The 27,189-nt window shown below is 38.0% G+C and overlaps 1 protein-coding gene across 5 annotated transcripts in view; it reads right to left on the bottom strand.

Annotated features, from left to right (window-relative positions):
- Positions 1–27,189, bottom strand: part of ARHGEF7 (Rho guanine nucleotide exchange factor 7) — a 116,530-nt gene that overhangs the window by 23,226 nt on the left and 66,115 nt on the right. For all 5 annotated transcript variants that reach the window (XM_036384079.2, XM_036384054.2, XM_036384070.2 and 2 more), the window contains 10 exons: positions 26,584–26,678; positions 26,214–26,309; positions 20,047–20,169; positions 10,446–10,584; positions 9,501–9,560; positions 8,156–8,302; positions 6,223–6,309; positions 2,719–2,797; positions 1,251–1,390; positions 384–608 (listed from right to left, as the gene is read on the bottom strand). In XM_036384079.2, the coding sequence (XP_036239972.1) occupies positions 384–608; positions 1,251–1,390; positions 2,719–2,797; positions 6,223–6,309; positions 8,156–8,302; positions 9,501–9,560; positions 10,446–10,584; positions 20,047–20,169; positions 26,214–26,309; positions 26,584–26,678 (1,191 nt within the window). The remainder of the gene's footprint in view (positions 1–383; positions 609–1,250; positions 1,391–2,718; positions 2,798–6,222; positions 6,310–8,155; positions 8,303–9,500; positions 9,561–10,445; positions 10,585–20,046; positions 20,170–26,213; positions 26,310–26,583; positions 26,679–27,189) is intronic.

Raw genomic sequence — 27,189 nt, 5'->3', positions numbered from 1 at the left:
GTGACTGAGCAGGACCTACCAAGGTTGATCAAGACAGGTTTTGGATGTTATGGTAGGCTAAACACTATAAAGATTATTGAAATTTTAATGCATTGTAGAATTTAGTGGCCTACACATGAAAGCATAAAAGAATTTCAAGTTAAATTACAAAATAAGCATATAGTACAACCAAACTGATACAGCCAAACAGAAGAATCTCTTACAGCAGCGAAGTTGCAATAGAAATCTTGCACTGCAGATCAACTCTCACTTTTTCCCTGTTGTTTACGAGATTTACAGAATTAAAGGAAAGTCACATACACACAGCCACCACAAAAAATTTACAACTTCCCACTGCAGGCCTGCCACAGTGTGCTGTTCCTTGGCTGCCGGCCCTCACTCACCTCTTTGTAGCAGAGAGCTGCTGAAGGGCGCAGAGGAGGGGCGGGCCGCAGGCAGCTCAGGCTCCACGGCTTGGGCGTTTTGGGAGGTTCCAGAGGCCCCCAGTTGATTGTGGTGTGTGGAGTCCCATGATGGGAGGGATGAGGGAGAGTGTGGTAGGCAGGAGTCAGTGGTATTGGCTTGCTGTCTGAATGCTTGCTGGAGGGAGTCACTGGGTGGGAAGGAAGCTGTCAAACATGATGGGAAAGGAAAGGAGGCATATTATCATAATGGAGACATAGTGTCATCAAGGACTGGTGAAATAATCCCACTTGCTATAGAATTCTTGTTTATTACAGCTGGCCTTCAAAAAATTTTACACTAAATTATTTTTTGGAAAAAAGAAGCTTAATTTTTTTTTTATTGTCTACCACAGACGGAGCACAAACTAAAGATAGAACAGCTACAAGCAGCCCTGCTCCCACTTCTCTCACCACTAAGGGTGGAGCTAAATTTAGAATCATTCATATCCAACAATTCAAATGCAGAACCCAAAAGAAATTACTGTTTCTCCATAGCCTGTCAAGTACATCACCAATTACAACCTACTGTTCTAAGTATACTTAAAAGATGGTGATGTAGGCACTTGGTCAAAACAGAAAAAGTAATGATAATGAACTTTCTTTCACCCCAGTTAACTGTTACACTGAGTTTTAAGCATTTTATTCTTTGTTCACCCAATTAAAAACAGAATTATCTTTTTACCTATTAAACTACAGTGACAAAATTCAGTTCTTGTTACTAATGGCTAAAAAAAATTAAGGTTTTCCACGGTGTTATATTTGCCAGACAACCTAATTATAACCTATTTCTGCTCATTCATTTCTTACCGTGTGAGATGGCACAGAGTGAGGTTTAATGGTGGGATTCCCAACAGTTGTGACTTTGGTTTGCTTCTGCAGGTGATCCACCCATTCATGCAAATCTTGTTGGTTGTTACAAGATACTAATATCCTTTCAATCATATTTCCTATGTGATAGACACCAGAAAGACATAGGAAATGAAAAAATAACAGTTTAGTCAATCTGACATGATTAAAAAAGATACTTATTTCTTAAAACATAATGTCCTCTCAATACTAAGCAAAAATTTGAACCATATTTTCAGTACAACAGCATCCCACTTTTCCAGGTTGTAACACACACCGCCTCCATGTATTTATTCTTAGCCTAGCACAGGAGTTCTACTTTTTTCCCCTAACTCTAGTAATTAAGCACAACCTTAAATGACAAGAGTAGGAGACAGGCTCATCTACTAGCCTTATGCTTCTCCATCCTCCCCAGCAAAGCCAGCACATTGCCTAAAATGTTATTCTTGAGTCTGTACACTACAACACAGGAGAAGTTATAAAATAAGGCATAAAATTAAAGCTAAGTCAAAAGTCACTTGGGAATGTAACATCAACCAAAGATAACTTTCAACTTCTGCACTTAACACCATTTAACCCATTGCATTCCCCTTGAGGTCAGCTGCATAGTTATTATCACAAAAAACCATTTTTTTCTCAATATAAACAATTTTTCCCCTGTGACTCATGGCATTGATATCATACTTGAGATAGTCAAATTCAGTTTCTTTAAATGCAACCTGCTTGGATGTAGAACTGATCCAGGAATTTAATGAAGATACAAAACTCCACCATGGGGACCCTGCACTGTTCTTTAAATTGTCTCAGGACACACATGCTGAAATAAATGACTCAACAGATAGAAATTACCTAAAACAGAATGGCAACAATCATTAACATCAGAGATGCTAAAGAAGCATCTTGTTTTCTCAGAAAAAGGTGGAAAATTTCTAGAAGAAAACTCTTGCTCAAAGCTCTTCCAGAGCCTCTTGAATTCCTATTCTTTCAGTAAAGAGCGTACCTGGAACCGCTTAATCACAAAACATCTTCTCCAAGGCTACACCTCCATTTATTAAGATACAGAAATTCTAGGATGAATCCCATGCAAAGAGCTCCTTAACTGCTTAAGAGAAGCAGTAAAAAGCAGCCTTCAGGTGAGGCTCTGGGTGACTGTGTTACAAAGTCTGAATAGCCACAGGATGGCTGAGGCTGTAAGGGACCTCTGTAGGTCTCCACTGCTCAAGCACAGGCACCTGGAGCTGGGTGCCTGAGATCATGGCCAGGGAACTTTCCAGCACCTCCAAGAACAGCCATCTCCCCAGGCACCCTGTGCCAGTGCTTGGTCACCCCCACAATAAAAAAGTTTTTTCCTCTGTTCAGAGTGAGCATTTGATGTTTGAAACAGTATATGCTTGAATAACTAGTAAATAAAAATACTAATGGGCAATACCTGATATTTCAAATGCATTTTTATGGTTTTCACTGTCTTCTAGCTTTGTAATAGTCATTCCTGTCATAGGCAGTTTTCCCTTAAAAAGAAAAAGGATGAGAACATCGACATTAAATACAAAATACATAAAAACATTACCAATTAAAGAAAATATAAACTTTAAGCTCTGACAAAAGACATTCACAGTAAATTGACCCATACACCCCAATGGGTTTAAAAACATTCAAAAATCCATACAAACATCTCACAATGGCAATTTTTCATATCTCCAGCTTCTGCAAATGACATCTGTGATGTCACCAAGTCTAGCTGACACCTATTCAGGCTACAAAATCCATACAAACACAATAGTGATCACTTCTCAGTCTCAGGTTCTTGAAACTGAGACCTTCAGGATCATGTTACATGACAACAGTGAGATGCAACAGTGACTCTTCTTTAGGCATATTTGTTTGCAAACTGTCTTATTAGTCCCCAGAATAAGGTCTGTAGAACAAGTAAGTTTATAAAGGAGTATTTCACTAAATAAATGCATCAATTATTTACTGAAGACTTATTTCTCTAATAAAGCCACTACTAAATCCCCTCATGGAAACACTTTGAGGGGAAAAAAAAGCAGTGAACACCTTCAAATTTGTAAGTTTTCTTCAGAAGAACATACTAATTTTTCAGGAGATCCCATTTTAAACCCAGTCAAGCAGGGAAAAATAAGTCAGTTTAGGATAACTTTTTGACCCTTTAGAAACACAGATGAATAAATAAAATTGAGTATTTTTTGGAAGAAAGGCTTTACTGAAACTTCAAGAGAAGTTCTTTAAGACATCCTGTATTCTCCTGCACAGAAACACTATTCAGCAAATACTGGCAAGAGCACAAATACTATGTACTGTGGAATTTTGGCTCCAACACAGCAGAAAGAATAAAAACCAACTTTATGTTTTCCTTTTTCCTAAAGACAGCAGAATGGACAAAGGTTTCTTACAAGCTTGAAAACGAAAAAGCATTTGGTATTCTGTAGGCACAGAGCATGCTCAGGCCCAAGATACCAAAGAGAAAGGAGGAGTTCTCTTGTGGCAACTTCCCCACTGAAGAAAACATGGTGGCCATGTGCACTATTAAATGCAGCAAAAATTTGCTCTTTTGCCTTTTTTCCCATGTTTGCTGGTTCATGAATAACACAGCATAAAACCACAACAAGAGAGATGTGCAAGAACTGCTGACACAGGTGGGGAGGCAATATAGGGGTACACTGGAGACAGAGATCCCCTGAACCACAGGGCAAGAAAAAGTACAAAGTCAGCAAAATAGAAAATGTAAGTGAACTTGTGAATCATTTGTATTTCCCTTCTCTTAACAAACAATTGTGCAGCCCTCCTAAGAAGTATGGTCCTTGCTCCTTGTGACTTCAGTTTAGCACTACTAAAAGTTCTTCCCCTTAGCTCCTGTGGTAGATATCAGCACTATCAACCAGAAAATCTGAAGCCTGACAACAAATGGGCTATTCAGAAATGCAACAAAGTTGTCATGTAGGATGATGCCTCCAGCAGCATAATTTCCTTGAGAAAGACTGGGAGAACTGCATCATCTTCTGCCCATATCCATTCCAGTTCTGAGATGTGAACCTCAGAAAAAAGGTCCAGGAGGCCCACATTATGCTCTCTAGACATGGGCTCTGATCAACTGTCTCAGACACAAACAGTGATGAAATAATTTCACCTTGCTGTGAACGTGCAGTCATTAAAATCTGAGACATTCTCAGTGCTGGGACTATCACACATAAGGTTGTGAGGAAATTAAGAGTTTTGCTTTCAAGAGATGGTTGGATAGTGAACACCAAGAAAGGACTGCAGCTATTCTGAATAGAAGCTAAAGACAAATCACAGAAAATGGCTTATTTATTCAACAATGCTGTACATCTAGGGGATAAAGTGAGTGGGAAGAAGAAGAAATGGAAGTGATAGGAGAGGAAAAATAAAGCTTGACAGACTCTTTAATTTCATGTTGCTTGTTAACATACTAAATTTCCAGTCAGCTGCTTTGTAATCAGTACAGAAGAATCTATCCTCACCAGAAATTCTGTCTGTGCCACTTGGAACACAGAGCTACCCTGCCTTTTCTACCATCTTTTTCCATCAACATTGGGATAATTAGCAGGCCACAAACGTAACAAACTGGACTGTCCTCTTGAACCACCTAATGTAGCAGCATTTCAGACAAATCCATCTACAATTGTGGCAGGTAAGGTACGAATCCAAACACAAATTTTGGAATTTAATTGCTCTTAATTAAAAAAAAAAGAAGCCACATTTTTGTGACTGACTGTGGCTGATCATGAAGGAACACCCAATGACCAACCTTCAGCATTCCTTTGAAGCAGGCAAATCACTGCTCAGGAGAAAGGAATGAACTGTTCAAGTGTCTGTTTTATAGAAGCATTTCTACTAGGTGAAATCTCTGTCTCCTTTTAGAACTTGGTTGCAGCTTTTCCCTGTCTTATGGTATTTTACTGTGATGCCCCAAACCTGCATGGCATTACTTGAACATTTACAAGGCTTGGGAAGTCATGGATTGCACATTTGCCTCTCTCAGGAGTCTTTGCAACTATATACCCAAGATGCAAGTGTTTTTGTGAAACACAGCCTAGAGCTACAGGGAGCCCAGATAAATGGCACCCCTGCACTACAGCACTTGCTCCACCTCTGGAACAGGCCTGTGGGACAACAGCCACAAGTGCTCAGCTAGGAAACTTGGGAGAAAGCTCAAAGACTCTGTCCACCAGCTGTGAGCAGAGGATTGGTGAAGTGAAACACCTGGTGCTAAGGCCCCTAGGGCCAGCTTGTAGCATTTCAGGTGCTGTTACACTGGGGAGCCTGAGGCTGGGGCCAGGGACTGAAGGTCACTCCATGTACTTGATCTTTTCCCATAGTTAGAGCATCTCAAGCATACATTTGGAGCATGACTTCAACTTCATCCAGATGGAATCTAGTCTGTGAGCCCCAAAACAACTCCTACTCTGTGACTCAGTGCTCATTAAACAGAAAAGATGAATCTTGAAAGTGTGCCACCAATTCCAAGATAAAACACGAATGTGGATGCATCTGAACAAACTGATGGTAACAGCCCAATTCACACTAATGAATGGTTAAGGGGGCTGTGCCATTTTGTTAAGTCTCAAGCAGCAGTCAAAGAGCACTAACAAACCTATGCAGCAACACTGGTTTCCCAACAGATCTAAAAAGCTACCAGTACTTCCTCTCATCAGCTACTACTAACAGAGTAAAAAAAACTATGTCTCTTTGGTGATAGTCATAGCTACAAAGAAAATCAAACCCTGGGCTTCTAGGCCAGAATTTCATAAGACAGATGACCACTTCTTATTGAAAATATTACCTTCCATCTTTATAAATGCAAAAGTTTAATAATCCTTCCAAGTTTCTTATGAAATATCATTTGGAAAGAACACAACCCCAACACATTTTTACACATGTAAATGTATTACTTTACCTGATAGATAAAGCCACTCATTCTTGGGCTGGCAGACAACATTAGCAAAATGTTAGGGAAGAGAAGAAGATACCTTTCATTCTTTTCCTTGTTAAAAGAAGAAAATGAAAAAGTAAATACACCATCACAAGTCCCCTCTCCCAGTTTTCTATTACTAAAAGCTATCAGCATTATAACTGGATGATTACTCCACAAATATTTGCTCAGTGCAAAGCTATTTCTCCATTGTATTTAGAAAAATAAAAAAAAAGTAAGAAAAAAGGACAGAAGTAGACAGAATTACTTATTTTCCATTTGAAAAGTGCTACTAATACATGCCTATACTTTTTCCAGCAGATTACAGCCTTGTATTTTAAAACAGGAATTTTACATTCTGGGTGAAATACTGACCTTGCTTAATATGATAACAACTGTGTGGCCAATTTCAGTAAAACCAAAATTACATACTGGATCTATTTCAGCCTATAATTTAGATGGATACTGTTACAGTCATTTCAAGACTGTGGTCTCTCAAATTAGAGATCAGATTTTTAAACTGTGGATTATTCCCAGAAGCAGAAAAAGCAAAGGAATAATTAGTATAGTCACAACAAAAGCACTCATTACTTTGTTCTGGTTTTAATTTTCTGGTTTCATGTACAAAGTTATCCATTGTGGTTTTGTTTTAGGGTATTTTTATGGAAGGAGGAATAAGTTTACTCTGAATCTACTGCTATAGACAACAAAAGGGAGAAGCATTAAAGTTTAATATTGTAATGACAACATAAGTATATCAACTGACAAAGCCACCATCCTAATTTCAAGCATCTTTGCAAAATTACAAGTCCTTAGCAGGTTTTAATGGTTTTAAGTAAATATTTGCAAATGGCTATATCATTTTTAGAAAGACAAAACCAAACCCAGTTGCTGTTGCACAAATGAAGCTGTTCTGTATCTTGCCAAAAAGCTGTGATGCTAAAGAGAAACTTCTAGAAGTCCATTACATTTGACATTTTACCTCATGATGAGAGTGGGGGATGGTGATTTGTTTTGCTGGCTTCAAAAAGAGGCATGACTGCAGAAGATGCACTATCAACTCTATTGAATCTTATTTATTTACTTTAACACCTAACAAAATATCTGAGAGAAAAATATCAAGTGACTAACTTCTAAATAGTCAGTTGCATAAACACTTTACTTTTCCTTCATGTTTATGGACTTCTTTGTTCTAAGGGAGGAAATGGACTGAATGAGGTTGCAATTCAAAAGCCCTCATCAGATTCAAAGCCTCATGGATTTTTCAGGAGAACAACAAGCAATAAAAACACGTCAGTAACCTGTATAACATTGCCTTTCTGTTAGCACTTGCTTTAAGAGTTTTTTAACATTAGTTCTGGTAGGACAAGTTTTTCTTAACATTTTATTTGCTGTTTTGGTTAGGAAAAAAATCACCGGACTTTGTCACTTTTAACTTTCTAATGTATCTCCTTATTCTATTTCTCAAAGAGCATTTGGTTCTCAAGCTTGTATTTCAAGATTTACTACTTGAGCAATGTGCCCATAACAGTCAAAAAAGAGTTTGTCTCAGACACCTCACAACATAAAACTTTAAACCTTTTGCTATTTAAAACACACTGTATGCACCACGATCCTGTAACATAACAACACATGGAAAATCTTGTACAATCATGCCCTCTGAAAAAAGCCCTGCAAAAATATTACAGTATTTATAACTGTTGTATTTAGTCACTTTTCAGTAAATTTTACAGAAGAGACCATCCATCTTCGAGGAATTTTATTTCAGGTTTTGTAAAAACATGCCTTAAATCAACACAGGAAAATTTTAGCTTAGATTACCATCTCTGAATCACTCTTTTTATTTCCGCTGTGTAATGATTATAATGAATTTCATTCAAAATTGGAAGAGTGAGAGTAAAGATGAGAAGGACATTACCTCACTTCCAGCACACTGGATCATGACTTGGGACATGTAAATCACATTGCCAAGTGTTTTGATGTCCTCTCCCTCCCAACAACGAATAGCTTCTGTCAGGATTTGCAGTTCAAGTTCTTTCCGTTTCCGTACTTCTTGACATTGTGCCTAACAAACACAGAGAAAACATAATCTCTATAAACTCTACCAGTTTGGAATGGGTTAAGGGTAGAAATACAACTACAGTTGTATTTACTGCTGCTGTGCTTGTAATGCACAGAAGACAGCAGCTTACTTGAAGCACTTTCATTTAGATGACTGCTACCAATATTTTTTATAAACTAGTTTTACTAAATTAAATATTACAGCTTTTCAATACATTGATTTCAATTACCATTCCAAATTCAGTAATAGCTCTCTTACTCAATTTTCTCCTTCCTTTATACTTCAAATTTTGGTATGACTAACCAAAAATGGACATGCTCAGTAGCAGTGAGTAACACAGCTATCAGAAATACACATCTACAAAACAAAGCATCTTTCAGTAAGAAGAGACATGCCACCTGTGCAAACCCGAGTGTTTATAACCTTGTGTTCCTATTTTTATTAAGAAACTCCAACCTGCTCACATTATTTGAATTTTTCTCAACAGAAATTCTGTTGAGAAATTTTCTCAATTGTTTTCTCTTGTTTTTATAGCACTCAACAGGATGCAATTCATAATCCTCTTCTAAACACTGATAACACTAAATTTCTAATTTAAAAAATAAAAATTTTCAGGTTATCATCAGCATACATTCCTAAGAGGAAGCACAACACATTAAGTTTCTTGTAACTGAGACTGCATTAATCATTGCTTGTTGCAGTTGAGGCATAGTTTTTCATTTTTTGTGAAGACAGTAGCAGACCGCTTATCTGTTGAAATTAGGCTTCCTGTTCCAATTATTACTAGAAGTTTGGCATCTTCTGAACTTCACTAGCACTTTTCTCTTCAACCTCTCTCAAATCCAATGCCATTCCCTGAGAAGGAATGCATGTAGAAAAAAAAAAATCAAAACATGCACTCGTTTATTGTAAAGAAGCCCTTCTTCAGGACACTAGTCATGCAAGCACTAGTAAAAAGGGAGATGAAGTATGATGAGAGGGCAGACAAAGAGGTGCAGAATACTTTGCACAACTCTTATACCAATAGGCTACTTACTACAACTCCCCAGCAAATTACCATCCTTAGCTCTGCCTACACACAGCATTGATTTCCAGGCTTTAAAAATTTATGAAAAAGCTTCACTCTTTTAAGTAATAAAGGAAGAGGTAATTAGAAAACATTCTACTTAAAATATATAATCTATTCTTTTATCACTCTTACAGAAAGATTTTTGAAGGCAGTCATGGATTTTTGAATATCTGGACGATCCGGATGATAATCCTAAAAAAAATGGAGAAAACATATATAAAAGGTTCAGTTCTAGCAAAAATAGTTTTAAAAACTGTTAGAGGCTTAACTAAAACCAAATAAACAATTCTGCAAAACTGAAGTTGTAGACTGATCTAGTCTCTTCACGGCCTTCCTATATTAAACACTGGTGGGTCTGGCTTGTAGTAAAACCGCAGTTACTTAGCACAATGCTAGTTATACTTAAAATAGAACCAAAGAAGTTTTACAAGACCTAGTGGATAAGAGATTTTGAAATCTCAAGAGGAAAGCATTAAAAGAATTTTGTCTAGCAGGTTAGCTTTGTCACAAAGGTGATTTCCTACAGACTACCTAGCACATTCTGCTGTCACTGGCTGGCAAAACAATCTGTGTGACAAGACCCCCACACTTGCTATTTCTCTTTTTTTCCATTCCAAACATATAATCTGTAAAATGCAAAGGTGAAAAGAGTAGGTCCTCAAAGACCTTCTTGTCCTGTAAAGATCACTTTTGGACAGTGCTCACTAGAAGTCAGAGGGACTATTTTGCCAATGTGTTCAGCACACTGAGGTGAAAAGCAGCACTCCCTCTGCAAGATAAAGGGGCCTCGAGCAGAGTGCAGTGGACACATTTAATGTCAAGTCAACTGGAGATCCTGGTAAGACTATTCTAGGAATGATGATTAGCTTTTCTGGATAGTTTTACTTTAAATGTTTATCTTCTAGAGGAATTTTTACTTCACTGACTTTCACATAAACCACTGCAGCCTGCAGTTTAGAAGGCTGACTGAAGAGCAAGCAAATGCAATTTTGGGTCCCATCATGTTTGACATGTACCTTTAAAATAATTGTTGTCAAATCATCATTAAGCTGGAACATAAATGCTGATAAGATATACCTCCATGTGCCTTTCAAGTTCTTTGAGTAACGTGGGGTATTTATCCAGACGCATAAAAGGTTTGCTGAGGCCCGTGGTCAGTACAAGGATCCCAGGGCTGTTTGCACCTTTCATCTCCATGAATTCTCCTAGTTCCTCACTGTGTACACAAGATATTTAAGCAAATTAAGATTAAATCATCAAAACAAATAAATTACATAGGATTCACAATTTAATCTTTCACCTGCAATGAAGTATACCAATAAAACAGGAGGCCAAATAAAAAATTAATTCAAGTGTAACTTAAGTGCTGTGACCAGTTTGTGTATTAAACAAAATACAGGAACAAAGCCATGTGCAGATTTGGGACCTAACCAGGGAAAAACACACATAGGAACAAATCTACTGTTCTAGATAACCAGTGCTCAAAGACAGTTCCTAAATGCTGCACCATTCAAGCAACAATTACAGAATAAAGCTGTATTTTATTACTCAGCTCTTTATTCTAGTAAAATGATATATGACCTTAGAGGTAGTTTACACAAGTAACACACAAGCAAGAGTCAAATGCTTTATATACAATTAAAAAATAGGTATTTTCATGGTGTCAGGCACTAATAAGACAGAAATTTTCAGTAGTTTTTTTCTCTCACACTTACATGTTTAGTACTCATCTCACATCCAAGGCATTAATGCAAAAAAAATTACCAGCATTGATAAAAATGGTAGAAATAATCAGTGCAGTCTATTCTCTAATGAGCTAGGGTTTCATTAAGTGTGGACTTATACAACACACATCTTTTCACAGCAAAGCCACTGTAAGAAATCCATTCTCTCTTCCCCTCTCCAGATATTTTTTGGTTATTTGAATAATTCAGAACAGGCCCAACCCCTCAACTTTTACAGCAACTCAGTTGAAACACCAGATCTGAGAATTTCAGCTCCCTTTGCTATCAAAGAAACAAAATAGCTACATCTTCTGCTTACAATGCAAAGATTTTAAAGGACTGTGGTGGAGGAGGACTAGCTTTTCAAGAGTTTAAATCACCAAGAACAAAATGAGCCCTCTCCATTCAGAGTGGAAGATATGGCAGCATCTGGGCTGATTGCCAGGCTTCATAAAATACAAGTTGTAAAAGAACACAATTCTAAAGGCAAAAATCTATGTAAAAACTCAAGTCATTTATTAAAAATGTAACATCTTACTGCATTCAAGACACACACACTCCTTCCCACTGCAGAACAAGTGACACTGATTATTCATGTCATTTGTCCAAGTAAATGAAGACAACAGAACAAGAACACAAACATGGTGCTTAGGGGTGTGGTTTAGTGGTGGATTTGGAAGTGCTGGGTTTACACTTGGACTCTATCTTAAAAGTCTTTTTCAATCTAAATGATTCCACAGTTCTATGAGCTGTGAGCTTCCCACCCCATCCCAATGTAAGTGCTCTACCCACCATCCCACCTGGATCCTTCACCTCTCAGACACCTAAGTTTCCCCCAGTTCACAGAAAGGAACGTACTCTTCCACACAGTTTACTCCAAGTTTATTTGTCTTTGGATTAGTTAATTAGAATTTACTTACACTACACCTTACTTATGTATAGACAGCATTGTTTCTGAATTGTCAGGTCCATCATCATTTCACACCACACTTTCAAGAGCTTTCTGTCCCCATTCTAAGGAGGCCCAGGCTCTCCTCATTGTATGCATTTGTGCCATTTCAGCTGCATTTAACTACAGAGTGCAGAAAGAGGGTGAGGGGATTTCTCAACATCTGCTGTGCATTTTAGAGATGCAAAGAGAAGAGCTGGGCACACTTGGGAAAGACCTTGCATCCCTCTTAAAACAGGATATATCAGCAACTCCAGGCCTTCTGAATCAGCTTGTGACATAAACAGATTTTAGCCAAAATTAAAACACTTCGAAAAACTTCCTACAATACCTTGCATGAAGGGTTATTATAATGCAACACAGATGAACACGAGTACTTTTTGAGCTTAAATTTAAATTTAAGTAAAGCTGGGCAGCTCTGAATACCTAGAGGCTGAAGACCTACTTTGCCTAACGCTTCCTTAATCACAGCCCTTGTGTAGCATAAAATCACACCACTTCAGAACTTGACAGCTGACTGCAGTGGCACCCTAAACAAATGTTTACAGAGTTTGACTTGCATTGTGTCTTGGGTTTAGATGATATACTACTTGGTCAAGTATTCAGGGTAATTCCCTGAATATATATAATACTTCATGGTCAAGTATTCAGGGTAATTCCCTGAAACACCAGGCTTCCTGGCTACAGTGTGGTGTCACCTCCTCTCCCTCCTGACTCAGTTAAAAGAAAAGAAACTGCTTCCAGCAAGTAATAAGGTATGACACCGAGTTTACACAGGAAGCTTTACCAAAGTTCACCAGGAAAGCCCTTTTGCCAGACAGCACTCACTGGTTTTAAATTTCAATTCCCTATGTGTATGACACTCATCATGTGCAAGTCATTACTTTTCTGTTATATCCATTCATTGCACCTGTAATCAGCCCTACCCATTTCAGCGTCATAAAGTCAGGTTACAAACAGTACTCGATACTTCATCTTAATGTTAAAGACATTTCCTACAAGAACCAAGAGGAAGTAGCTGTTTAAACTCATTCTTTACATTTTGTTTGCTTCAGTCAGACACAGCCCCTGCTGCCTCATTCTTCCAACTCTGCCCTTTTACAGTATCTACTACTCTTCCCCATTTCAGGCAGCACAATCCATAAGTGTGTTACACAGATTCTCTCACCCCTACAAAGCTGCATTTCCACAGGATGTGCCAATCTCAAATACCAGAGGCTACTCAATTTAACAGTGCTCTGAACAGTCCTCATTTTTGCCCTTAGACTGCTAAAGGGCAAAACTCCCCATTCCTAGTTACTTCAGCCATCTCCATACTGTTGAGTGCATACAAATGCTTTATGGAAATAGTATTTGCTAACCTATCCACTCAGACAATGTACGCACTTCCCCCTCGCCCTTTTTTTAATGCTTTTACTGTAGGAGAAACTTTGGTTACTTTTGCACCCACATTCACATTTCTAATTTTCATTATCATTGTTGCATTTCTTCAACTTCAGCATTATGAAAGATATGTGAAAAAACATGGGGAAAATTTACTGTAGCTTGAATTAAGAATGACTTCTTGGAAACCTGAAATAAAAAGCTGGTATTATCTTGTTTTCACTGTCTACTCTGCAATCCCTTTAACTAAACGCACTCAGTGGTTATGCCATTCTCCGCTCAAGTGACACTTGGTGTTGATCATCACCTTTTTTACTTAATCACAATATAGCAATCTATGAAGCAAGTTTAAACCTCAGCTCACCTAAAACATACACAGTCCTGAAAAACAGGCTTAGCAATGGCATCAACAGGGAGCAGTGTTAATAGGTGTAATTAAAATTGAATGACGAAGTTTTCCTCCCAACATTCCCAAGAGGACAATGTTTTCTTTCATACACTTCTACGCTTCCCTCTGACAAGTTTTGACATGCCTTCTTGTTCAAGCTCTAGTCTGAACACAGGCACACACTCCTTTAATACAATAGTACCCAAAATTTTGTCTGAGCAGTTCCTTCATGCAGACCACTGTAGCATTCTACTCATGCTATACCAACCTGGCATCTCTGCAGCTTTGTGGACATAAAATATCCATCAAAATGTGGATGTTATTTCAGCTCAAAGCTTAAAGCGAGTGTCTTTCATTCAGTCACAAAAGACAAATAGCATACCGGACACAATGGAAGGGTTTACTTTTACTTTCAGAAACATAGGGGGTTACGATGCTGTTTGAACATGACAACAGCTCACAACTGTTTTGTAATTAATTGCAACATGAAAAAAGCCTGTGTCAGCTGCTTTGCCAAAGACAATGGCTCTTTCATGTCACGATTTCAATTGATGCCTGCGAGTACCACAGTCTCCTAGGCAGTATGTGCTAAATTAAACTCCAGCCCACAGCTAAGAGTATGTTTTAATAAAAAGCTATCATTTAGCTGAACAGGAAAATCTTTTGAACAGTGAAATCATCAACTCAGTCACAACTGCCTAAGCAAGTAGCTTTTCAGAAAGAGGCAGATGAGACTTTAATTCACTACTCACGTCACTTTACACAATAAAATGCAGAGAAGCATACAAAAGTCCTGTGCTTCATTTATTCTGAAATCACAAGCTGAAGAGTTCTCCCCACTCCAGACTGGAGTTGGTTCACAGCTTGAGATATTTTAAAGGTCACCATGAAAACTGTCATTAAGCCCTACTAATATATTCAAATCCTTCTCGGAACAGCTGCCTCAAAAGCTGCAAATTACACTGGAAGAGGGAAGAAAACACAGTTCAGATGTGCCTACAAGTAACAGAAGGAAAACAAAAAAAAAGGCTATTGAACCTTGAGGAAAGCAGATCCAGGAACTAAAAAGGCAAACATTTAAAATCACAACTTACACTTCTGAAGGAGGTCTCTGTTTGTAATAGATGGAGCATGAGCTATCACTGCTGAGGGGTCTGAGGACTGCACACAGGCACCGCATTTTGAGAGCGTTGTGACACAGCTCAGCTCAGCAACCCCTCTGCTGCAGCTTTTAGTTTCCTAGGGCTACACTTCCCAGCCCAGCTCCTCTCCCAGAGACTGCTGCTCAGCCTATGACATCAGCCTGCACACTTGCAGGCTCAGGGATCCACCAAAGTGGGGGAAGCACAAAGAGTTTTCTGACTCAAGCTGATCTGTATTCCACGCTCCAGTTACTCAGAGTAATTGTCATGTTCCAGCTCCACAAATTTTATCCAGACTGCTAGGTCTGTGATGCAAGTGTAGAATATGTTTGGGACATGTTATCTCAGAGAACAGAAGAATCTAGCAAAATTAATGTTTCAACAAGTAAAGATTTGTGCATAGCTTTCTTGCTGCTGAGAACTGGCTTGATATGTGCCACTTTGCAAAATAAAAAAAAAAAGGCAGGTGTGTGTTAGTCATTTTCAACTGCCTTTTCATCAAATCAAATTTTCTTCTGGTAAGATTTTTCTTCTATTTTAAAATCAATATACTGCTGTTTAAACAAAGTAAAAAAGTTGAACACCCCACTCTACCCCTCCAAAATTACATACCTGATGCTGGTTATTGGGTCTGTACTGTCCATATTTCCTCAAAAGAATTTTTTGTCCACTGATCAGTGGAGCCTGTTACACTTGTTTTTTTTAAATTATGTTATCAAAACTCCAGTAAATCCCCTACTCAAGTATCATTTTTGGATATAGTCCATACGAAGTCCCAGTCCTAGCTTCTGCCTGCTCTCTTTTTCCTTTTCACTAGACTTTCTTGTTGCACTGAACTTTGTGGCTTGTGATCTTTTCCAGCTAGGTAGCATTTCATGTTCCTGGCACTCCTTATCCTGCTCCAATTACCCATTTCTGTACTTTGTATCCAACTGTGCATTTTAATCTGCAGGACATTCACTCTTTCACACCTTCAGTTGCTTGTTCTGTTACTTCTCTTACTGGAAGGCAAGCACATGTTTATGATCAGAGGCACACACAGGAACAGTGCTAGTTTGACTGAACTCTAGACCCTCAAGGTAGTACTGGTCTCACCAGCAAGCAAAATTATCTCCTAAAAAAATACCAACTATTGGAATACCTATCCTTGGATGTGAACTGGGATCTTCAAGCAAAACTAAACCTGATACAATGGAGCCAAAAAGCTGAGACTGTTGTGGAATAAAGTAAATAAAACAGGGATGGTGTACAGTGGCACTACAGCCACTCTGAGAAGGGAACGTGGGAAGAAACTCTGAGCTCTGTCAGAGCACCACCCAACTGTACCTGGCAAACTCCACCTCTTCAGCTCTAGCCAGTGGCTTAAGAGTCAATTACAAGATACAATGACAAATCTGAGGAAAAATTACTTAATCCTTCAAAGACCTTGATTCATTAAGCAGAAGGAATTTAAACGCTGGGAAAAAAGTATGCAATAGCTCCAAAATAATTCCTGAGACAAAAAGGTATCTACCAAATTTGAAGAGAGTATAAAATAGGAGAAATTATTTTGTACACAAACTTTAACACCTGGATAAAACTTATAAAGCCACAACTGGAACCAAGAAAAGAATCTGTTCCCAAACTTAACAGAAAGATTTTGTTGTTGCTGTGATCAGAGGCAAATAGATCTCAGAAACACATAGCTCTGGAACCTGAACTCACATATGGGCTGCATTTGGCTTTATTCCCCTTTCTTCATGTTCGCATACACTCAGGTCTCCAATGACTTTAATAGTCTTTTAATAGTCTATTAATAATTTAACTTAATGAAATGAAAGGTGTTTGTGGCTTTGAAGATGTGAACATGATAAATGTCTTATTCTTGAAATAACAGAATTGACCCCCTTCAGCCCAGACTGTGTATTTACATAAACATGCACATACATGAACATATGTGCACACACAAACCCTTATTCTGCATTAACTGAATGAAAGCCCCCATGCTGCTGCTGCATATGATCAAGAAACAAATGACAAAAGATAAAGTGGAAACAGATTTGCATTCATAGTGGATGGCATTTAAAAGAAAGGGAGAAATAAGACAGTCAGATTCCAATTGAATGCCCTTCTTTTACATCTCCAACCCCACCCCAGGAGTGCTATTTAGAACAGACTTCACAAGAATGCTATTCAAAGAAAGTTTTTCTCTACAAGTGTACAGTACTTCTGAGCACATTAATATCATGTTTTACTTACACATAAACAGAGAGACTTTACAAGGTGCCAACAACATTTTAACAGATCTCACAACACTGCCTGAAGAGCACCATTGATAGCTCAGAAAATGACATGTAAAATCCCCATTACCAAACCAGACAACTGCTTACAATTTTAATGTAAGTGATCCAATCACTCTGAAGAAAGAAAACAGTTAATGCTTTAGCCAATTTCTTTAAAGCTTTTTTTAGCTAGTGACAGTAAAAAAAAAATAGTAAAAGTCATATATTTAAAAAAAAAAAATTAAATCTGCATTTAGAGCAATTATCTTGGAGATTTTTTTGTTGTTGGTATGGGTTCCCAGAAAAACAAGCACCCTAATAAACTGAGAAGAAAATACTAATTTTGTGATATAAGAATTTGACATTTGCTAAGGGCTTTTTGTAAAAAGGCTTTCAGAGGTACAGTAATAGTATATGTGTTCAGTTTATGAATTGCACACAGCTCATGGCAAGAAATAACCTTCTGTAGACAGTTAGGATTTATGTTCCAAATCAAACTGTTCCAGACAGTTCCCTTTTCTTCTCTAAAATGCTACTGAACAGCACAGATGCTACCAACACGACAATAAAGTCCAAGTATTCCACATACACTTATTTCTTTGCCCTATTTTTGCTAGTATTAAAACACATGGGTTTGGACCCTCTTCTAAAATTGTACTGACAAACAGCCAACTTATATTGCCTTTCCTTAAGAACCTTAAACCTTGGTATTTTACCCAGTATAAACTGCAGTGTAATTGTTTCACCATTACTACAATTATGGCTGTCCTCAAACCTCACAGCAACTTTAAAATTTAGGTTTATAGGGGACTTTTTACACACTAAAATCATTTCAGCTAAACAGACAAAGAGACAGTTCTGAGTATTTTACATTTCTTCATGCCTCCAACCAGTTTGTTATTTCTCTCTTTTCCTCTGCTCTGAAACAATGTAATTCAGAAGTTTTCCAGCATTCTGAGAGGCAGAGATGCAGAACTGCTTAAAGCCACCTTCTGATTTCTTCATGGCAGCTGTCTCAAGCAGAATATTTAGACAGGCCACTTGCTACCTCCAGCAATGTTGAACAACAAAAATTAAGGTAATAGAATAATAAAAGGTGGGTAATCAGAAAGAACAGGATGCAATTCTGTTGGCTCATGCCTAGTAACACAATAGCATTAAAACAGAAAACTGTCCATCTCAACTTGTCTTCCCTTGAGCTATCTCATACAAACTTCCAGAACCAAATTATCCTTTATCATACTTATATTCTCTCCACCAGGATTTGATGTCAAGCTGACTTTAGAGACCTGAAGCTGAATTTTTCTTAGGACATCTTACACAAAAAGAAACATGAAAGAGAAGAAATGTTTCTCTTCTCCGTTTGCAGAAGAAATAGCTTTCCTCCCTCACATTTCTATCACCGTTTCTCCAAGTTCTGAGATAATCCTTTACAGACATCCCCAAATCTAAAGAAATGTAGATGATCATTTTGCTGTCACATTCATCTTCCATCTATAGGTTAAATCCCAGACATCTGGGAAAGAACACAGAGACTCAAACAAACAAAATTCTAATCCCAAGAGTATTAAAAACCATTTACAGAAAATGGTACTAAGAGGGTAAATTGAAAGAAAGCAAACACACAGGGATTTCATCAGGGAAGTTTAAAAATATTTTTGTCTTGCTGAATTTTAATGACAAAAACTTACCTTCTTTCTGCCTATACTGTAATGTGAATTTGCAGCTTGGGGTTTTTCCAGCTGGCGTTGGAATATATAGTTACATGTATTATTAACAGACATGAAAGTTCAGAGTATTTGGTCACTAGAAGGTTTTTTTCTTCATAACATTATGAGTAAAGCTCACAAACGTACCACAACATGGCTGTTAAAACAAAATTTGAGTTCCTGAAAGAAGCTAGCACTACAGAAAAAAAAATCTATTGTGATTCTCTTGGTCTTCTAAGTGTTAAGAGTACTCAAAATATCTTTACTTTAGTCCAACACATCAAGACAAAGAGGAGAGGGGTGTGTGAAGCAAGAAGAACATATATCCTGTGAGAATTTGTACTATAGCTGACCTCCAAGAAGAAGTCAGGGCTCTGTCCTGCACCAGAAGCAAGCATAAATAGCCCCAAACTGACAGCTGCTTCAGCACAAGGTTACTTCAGAACACAAGTATATAGCAAAAGCTTGTCAAAGCTGACTATTTTAATCAAATTCTGGCCTCAGTACTTTTCCCTCAAGATGATATAGGGCATCTTCCATGCAAATTTAAGGTCTGTCCAAAAGCTGAGCAATCTACATCACGTTAACTAAGCATCCTACTTCTTACAGAAAATAGTGATTTTGTAAACCTCACACTTCTCTCTCTCATACCACTCAAAAGCAAAGCAAGGGCTATAATACATTTTGACATATATACAGGCATCTACAGGGCTAAGTTACAATGCACCAACTGTCTAAGAAGCCTAAGTCATGTCAGTTCTGCCATAATTGCACAAACTCGTTTTTATCTCAACATTTTTATAACAAAGACGACAATCAGTAAAGATTGTTTTACACATTCAGAGTGCAGCATGCGTTCTTTCAATGAAAAAATTCTCTCAAATAGTTGATAAAACACTGCCAAAAGTGACAAGCTGTCCTGACCACATGAAACAGCTTTGTTTTATGGGGCATTTAGTCTTTTATTTACAAGTATAGGGTTTTTTTCTCAAACAAGTTCTACCACAACAAACATGCCAAAAGAGATATCACAGCTTTACAATTCAAGTGTATTTTTGTATTTTCTCAAGTGTGTATTTTGCATTTTTGTGTCAGACTCAGAAGACCACAAAGTTAACATACCTGTGTTCTGTGAGGACATTTACTGCTGATGGGTGGTTGGCACAGTATGTAAGGTATAAGCTTTTCATTTGTGGCATCAAATTTAGAAAACATCCTCCAACCCTCTGCTGAGCTTCAGGCAATCTAAAAACAGAGTAATAAACATAAAAATACTGTAATACCAACCAGACAGAGAAATAAATTAAAGCCAAAAAAAGCAGTGTATATTTGGTTTGGCTGGGGTAGAGTTAATTTTCTTCACAGTGGCTGGTAGGGGACCATGTTTTGGATTTGAGCAATAACATAAGAGTGACAGAAGGGATGGAACTCTTCTTTTGAAAGAGCAGCTCCCACTAGAAGGACTAAGCCTCTTCAGCAGAAGGCTGTGTGGCCAATTGTATAACCCACACTGAACTTAACCAGAAGATGGGCCACCAGCTTTCATCAGTCCTAGATTACAAACTTATTCCTGACATCTTGTCTAAACCACTGTACATGTGCAAGATGAAATGTTTCAATTTCTCCATGCACTTGCTCTCCTTCACAAAGGCTGCATAAAATAAATATGCTGAATTTTTGCTTCTTTGCAAGACATGGCAGTGGATTTTACTGTTGTTGTTAATCTTTTTAACTACTCTCAAAACCAGTACTTCACTCTTCACATGAGCCCTCATTGAGTACTTGATGCAAATACTGCTAACAGTCAAAGAGCTTCATTCTAAGATTAGCTCCAACAATTCTTTTTGGAATAATATTTTTTTTTCCTGGAAAAAAAATTTTACAGAAGTCAGTATTTTCTGTTGTTGTCCCAGACGTGTACATAAAGTTCCTAAACATCAATATTAAGCATTTCCCCTTTAGAAAAAAGTGAGAGATGTTCCAGTGAACTTCAATAGGAAATAAACCATTCAGCTTTCCAGGACAACCACTCCTGCAGGCAGGGGATGTTCCCATTCTGCTCAAACACAGTCATCTTGTCCCAGTCCTTAGGTTTGCTCACAGCAGTCAAAATTCAAAGTTCCCAAGCAATTCTCCCCTGAATTCCAAAACAGTAAGTCTGTCTCCTAATCAGCTGTTCAGTCCCTCTGCACAGTGTGGGAAGACCACCCAAAATGAAGTAAAAATTGACTGTAGAGGTGTTCCAAATGTGAGTCAGAGGAAACATACTCTCTTATTTGAGAGCAACATTCATTACAGACACCCAGAAAATGACAGCTGAATGCCCAGCTAACACATCACACCAGACACACTCAGGTCACAGTATCAACACTCCCTATATCAAAGGCTAGGACTCATATTTTAAGACTGCATCTTTTATTTTTAAAAAGTTTAGATTCTGCAGTCAATAGAGTGGCTGCTTTTGCAGGTGTTTAGGGGAAAACCAAGCATACTGAGGGAATGCTATTCTTACAGCCTTGCCAAGCAGCATTTCCTGCCAAGCAGCTGGCCCCCTTTAATAAATCTAGCATGAGCTAATAATACATTCTTTGAGTAATAGATGCAGCCAAAGCCTCAAACTCTGAAGACATACTCAAGGCATATAACTCAGTATTAAATAGCAAGAGGCTCCAATAAACAGTTGCTAAAAATGGTTAAATTCCCATTTCATACTACAGTGATGGGGGTGGAGGGTGAATTATGGCTGTTTGCACCAAGCAGACATCTGTGTCTTCTCAGTCTGCTGTTCTTTTAGCAGAATCAAAGACTGACATTATTCTCTTTCACATGTTGCACATGCATTGCCACTTTATACAGCACATTCTTTGTTGAATTAAAATAATTAATAGACTTTGTAAGGGGGTGGTAACTCATCCCCTTTAACTTTTCTAATCCGTGCATTTTAGTTGCAAGTGCTCTACTATTTTCAGGAGATAAGCTATCTATGTGTCTTTTACCTGCTGAAAAAAATCAACAATTTAATGCCCATCACCACATCATATAAACCTTTTAGTAATTAATGTGCTCCATAAAGACCATAGTTATTTTACAGTTTACTCTGAAGTTATCATCCCAACATTATTCTCATATTTAACAATTCCATTAAAAAGGAATCACATATAAATATTTACAGATATATTTAAGTTATACCAACTTCTGTTAAAAGAAGGCCAGATACATGTTTTAATTCTATTTGCAAATGTAAATGAACCATAACAAAGCCTCTGCTGTTGTACACTTGCTAGAGGAATCACCATGTGACTACATCTCACCTACCCAACATTGTCTGCTTGCTGGAGTTGCATCCAACAGCTATCAGTTCTGTTCCTGCAGACTTACAACAGGCACCCAGTGCATGGCAATTTGAAGAAAGAAATAAAAAGTAAGTGTAATTGAGCCCCAAAGGGTGCAGTTTGTGAAGAACTTCCTGAGGCTTCACAGTTAACAAAGTTACGAAATAAGGGGCCACTGCAAATTTCTGAGAGACTCCTTGCACCAATTAGGCACTACTCAACTTATTCACAATCCTTCAGTCTAATTTTCACCCTCTTCACTACCACACCTTTCACTAATTGTCTAATTGTTTTATCTCTCAGACATCAGTTACTATGCATGTTTGTCTCGGGATATCTAAAGACACTGCAATCAAATTCCTTTAATATCAATAGCCTTATTTCTGTTGATACTCATGATAACCAAAAGTAAAGGATGATACTGGGACTTAGACTTAATTTGTATCTGCACTCCAAAACAAAACCTGAAATACTAGTGAGATTTGGACTAGATTTAAATAGTCTCCCCTCACACTCTGGCCTCTCCTCTCTGTTTTTGTTGCTTGAAGTTTTTTTAAATTCCATTCCACTTCAGAATCATCCCCAAACATGAAATATCTGCTTGCACTTAAACACAGAACAAGACAACAGTTCCTGTGGCTGCAAGAGCAGGGACATGAGGGAAAGAGAGGACAAACCCTCCTTGCCCCTGGCTGTTACAGGGCAAGGAGATAAGCCTGTGATACTACATAAAGGACTTCCATTTGCTACAGAGCTCATACCTAGATCATATCTATCTATCTATGATCTATCTATGGATCTAGATCATATCTATCTATCATATCATGTCATGTAGGCTGCTGTCACCAGCCAAGCTGTGTGTCATGTGTCCCTCCTTACTGAGAAATACAGCCATGGACTGACAACTTCTACTACCAGGTGAATGGAAGAATCTTTTTTGGAGCAGGAGATCAAATCAGGTCCACTCTCCTGCTACAAAAATACCCAAAGAGCAACACTTCCAATCAAGATCATTTGTATCAGGCCAGAGATCACCTGATGGACACTGACTTTGTTCACAGAGACTCTTCTGCTGTGTGACTACTGCAGAACTGATCTTTGGCACAGGACCACAGACCTGGAATGAGACCTAGAGCACTGGACCACCTTTTATCTTCAAGAGACCAGAGCAAAGAACACTCCTGCTATGTTTCACTGTCAGAAATCTGCTCTTTCACAGCTGAAGGCTCCAACAGTATCTCTCTGCCTTGTCTGTTACAGTTCTTTTCCGTCCTGAACCAAGTGCACTGGAAGCTGATCAGCCAAAAAAAACCACCTTTGAATGTCAGCTAGAAGATTCTCACTCAATGCTATTTGGACTTATTCCATACACTACTTTTTAAGTAAATTAAGAAGAGAAGTTACAAAGGTGGAAATAACACCAACCTGGAAAGTTCAAGAGGACAAACCTTTAACAATGAACCAGAAGACCTTAAAGGCTGTGGGCAGGGTGGGAGAGTGGCACAGAACTAAACCCAAACCACACCCAAACAACATTTCCCCCAAAACACACAAAGAACCCACTACAGCATCATATGCACAACCCAATGTTTAACACCAGGAGGATTAAACAAGCCAAAGTGGTGCAGGCAAAAAAGAGGAAAGCACAGGAAAATTTCTGCCACTGAAGTACATGCCAGGATTTGTTAAAGAGAAAACTCAAATGACAAACTGTCTCAAGGTGGGTGTGGAATTCAAAAAACATTTAACTCTCATGCCCAAGAAAAGGAATTTGTCAAGCAAGGTAGGCTGGCAGCATTGCAATTGGCAGGATGACAGCATTTGGTCATTGTGACATGGCAAGTTAGAATAAAACACCACACCGGATGTTGCAATATGAAGTGCCTCAATGATGGAACTATAAGCTCTCTGCCAAAAATAAAATAAAATGATAAATCCATTTTCAGCCTGGGAGCTAGTCTGAGTTTACAGAACAGGTTCACCAGCCAAAAAAACATGGCAAAATGACAAGGAAAAAAAAAAGAAGGCAGCAGAGCAAGCATTCTTCTACATGATGGGAACCATGATGGATTAGTGGATTAGATTCCAAACAGGAAGATGCTGTATGCTCAAGCTAATGTGCTATGATGAAAATTAAACTGAAAATACAACTCAGCATGATGAGCATATTTATGAAGTGAAAATAAGACAAAATGTTTGCAATAACGCTTCAGTAACTCCAGGGCATCACTTTCTCTGCCCACCTACCAGTACTCAGTATGTTCCTCTAGTTTATTATATAGCAACATTTCACTTAGCAGAAAGAAGAAATAAAGGACATTATGAAAAGGTGCTTTAAAACAGTTTAAGCCAAGCAGAGTTATTAATGACGATTTCTGAGCTTGAAGCTCCATTATGATATCACTTTAACTTACATTGCAGGTCAAAATGAAGTTTGTATAATATTTGTTTAAAGGTATAGTACAAAGGTATATATAAAGGTATATTTATATATATATATATATATATACACTCTTTTCCTCTCATTTTTAAGACCACCTTAAAAAAGTTTTAAAAGATTACAGCCAGTTCTATGCAAAGTATTTCATTTCCCTAACTTGTGATACAAAGAGGCAAAATCATGGTAACAAGCAAAGGAGACACCAAAGAGCAGTGACAAGACACAAAAGGAAACATTTGAGTATGTCGACAAATGGACACTTTCAGAGATTTAGACATTTAACTGATCAAGTCAAACTTTCCAGAATGACTATCCTTCTTTCTCACAGCATCAGACAGACCATTTCAAGAATGGTTTATTTCAAGAATACACACCATCTTCCCTTCCCCTCTCTCTGGTCTAAGTTATCTAGAGGCAGGAGAGAGGGACAGAAGACAGGTGCTGGGAGGACATGGGACCTCAAGTCAGCAACAGTACCAGGAATATGTCACTGCCTAGGGGAGATGCAGCCTCTCCTTTGTCATGACAAGGCTGCTTCTTCACACAGAGCAGCTCAGGGAGAGGAGGGAGAGGTCAAAACAACACATACTGAGGTGATCCAAAGCTCAAAGGGGTATTTTCTTCTCCATCCAAGACATTAACTTGTTCTCACAGCAAACTGAAACTTGTTAAGCCCTCAGTAGAACTTCAAATTACTAACTTGGCAGAAACCAAGAAAATTTGTATTAGGAAGTTGTCTTAGCTCCCCATGTGGTCAGACAAAACTAGAATATAGGCAAAGAAAATGACACAACTGAGGTAATGAATGTAAATCACACTTTCAGTGAAGTTTTAGAAAATTGTCAGGACAATCCAAAGGCAGTATGGTCACCTTCTTTCTTACATGTCCAAGTTCTGTGGTAACAAACTGAAAAATACCAAGTTACCACTTCAGCCTAAATTATGGAAGGAGGACTAGTGTCTTCATGCCCTTCTTTCTGTGCTCCATGCTTCCTATATGGTGCAGGACAAGCACTGAGGGGTTTAATTTAATTCAGATTGCTCTTTCTGCCTATCCTGCACACCTCTCCCAGCACACTTGGATGACCACTTTTGCTCAGGCCAGAAGAATACCAAGTACAAGCATTCTCACACAGTGTCCTGCATCCAAGTCACTTACCTCCTTCTCCACTGTTGCACCACCACATAAGGTTCCTCCATTCTTTCTTTCTCTTACTTTGAAGAAAATATTTAAAATTCATGTCCCCAAAACCAAAACCACCACTTTCCTACTGGTATGCACTTGCATCATGAAAATCCAAAACTTCTTTTAAACTACATCAAAATTTCTATCTTTTAAATTGCAACATGTATCTGTACAAACAATCAATACATTCTCCAAACATCTATTACTGTGCTGCTCTGGCAACAAGTCTTGAAGGAAAAAATATCTATACCCAACAAAATAAGTAACAAGTACAATAATAGAAGATATTTGTATGTTAGCATTTACTCTGTCCAGTATGCATGATACTTACTTGGTGCATTCTTCTAAAGACTGTACAAGCATTTGCTGGAAAGAACTTATTTCTTCCAGGTTTCCCATTAAGTAAGAAGTATTTGTCAAGGTTAACCTGGAGCCAAAGCAAATAAAACATATTTAGGTTTGCAGCTATTGACTAACTGTGCATTAATACTATCTATTGCATTAAAAGAAAATGCTTACTGGTTCTTAGATCAAGGACCAGACTGTTTCAGTCAGCAAGCAAGCTGAATAAAAGCAATCCCTGCCTCAAGAATCACACAGTTCACAGAGGTAAATTCACACTGACATCCACATTTTGACCATGTTAACCCTCCCCAATACATGAGAGATATCAATTTAAAACACAGGACAAACTCACATACTTTTCACTGGCTTGTAATGGTCGCAGGTAGTTTGAAAGCATTGTTTGTAGCTCCTTAGCATATTCATTTTCTGTTTCTAATATATTTTGTAGCACCTACAATAAATGACAATTGCTAATTGGTACTTTTTAAGATATATCAATACCAGTTTTAAAGCATACTAAAAATTTATCATGAGAAAAACTTAAATGAGAATTCCTACTTTAAAAATGCAAATATCAGCAAATATTGAATACTATGCATCTATGAAATTCACAGGGGAAAAACCCACACTACACCAGATGAGCCATCCTTTAGCTATATACAAAAAAAAGGTAAGCCTACAGGATTATCACTACAATTTTGCAAAATTTGAGTTTCACAGAGCTTTCCTCCAAAACCAGGTGTAATTATTCCCCCTATGTACCTCAGAACAGTCACAGATCATCAGAGGATGGTAAAGCACAATAGAACTTGCAAGAGAAATGAACAGCGTCAGTTTCTTAGTCTCAATTACAACACATTGCAACTAATAGTGCTAGTGGAGTGTTCAGATGCACTAAATAACCTGCTAGAACACCTGAATATTAAGAGATTTACAAAGATCAAGTAATTTCCAACTTCACT

This window comes from Molothrus ater, chromosome 2, assembly GCF_012460135.2.
Source record: "Molothrus ater isolate BHLD 08-10-18 breed brown headed cowbird chromosome 2, BPBGC_Mater_1.1, whole genome shotgun sequence".
NCBI classification, from domain to species: domain Eukaryota; kingdom Metazoa; phylum Chordata; class Aves; order Passeriformes; family Icteridae; genus Molothrus; species Molothrus ater.
This window is presented reverse-complemented; position numbering and strand designations above follow the sequence as displayed.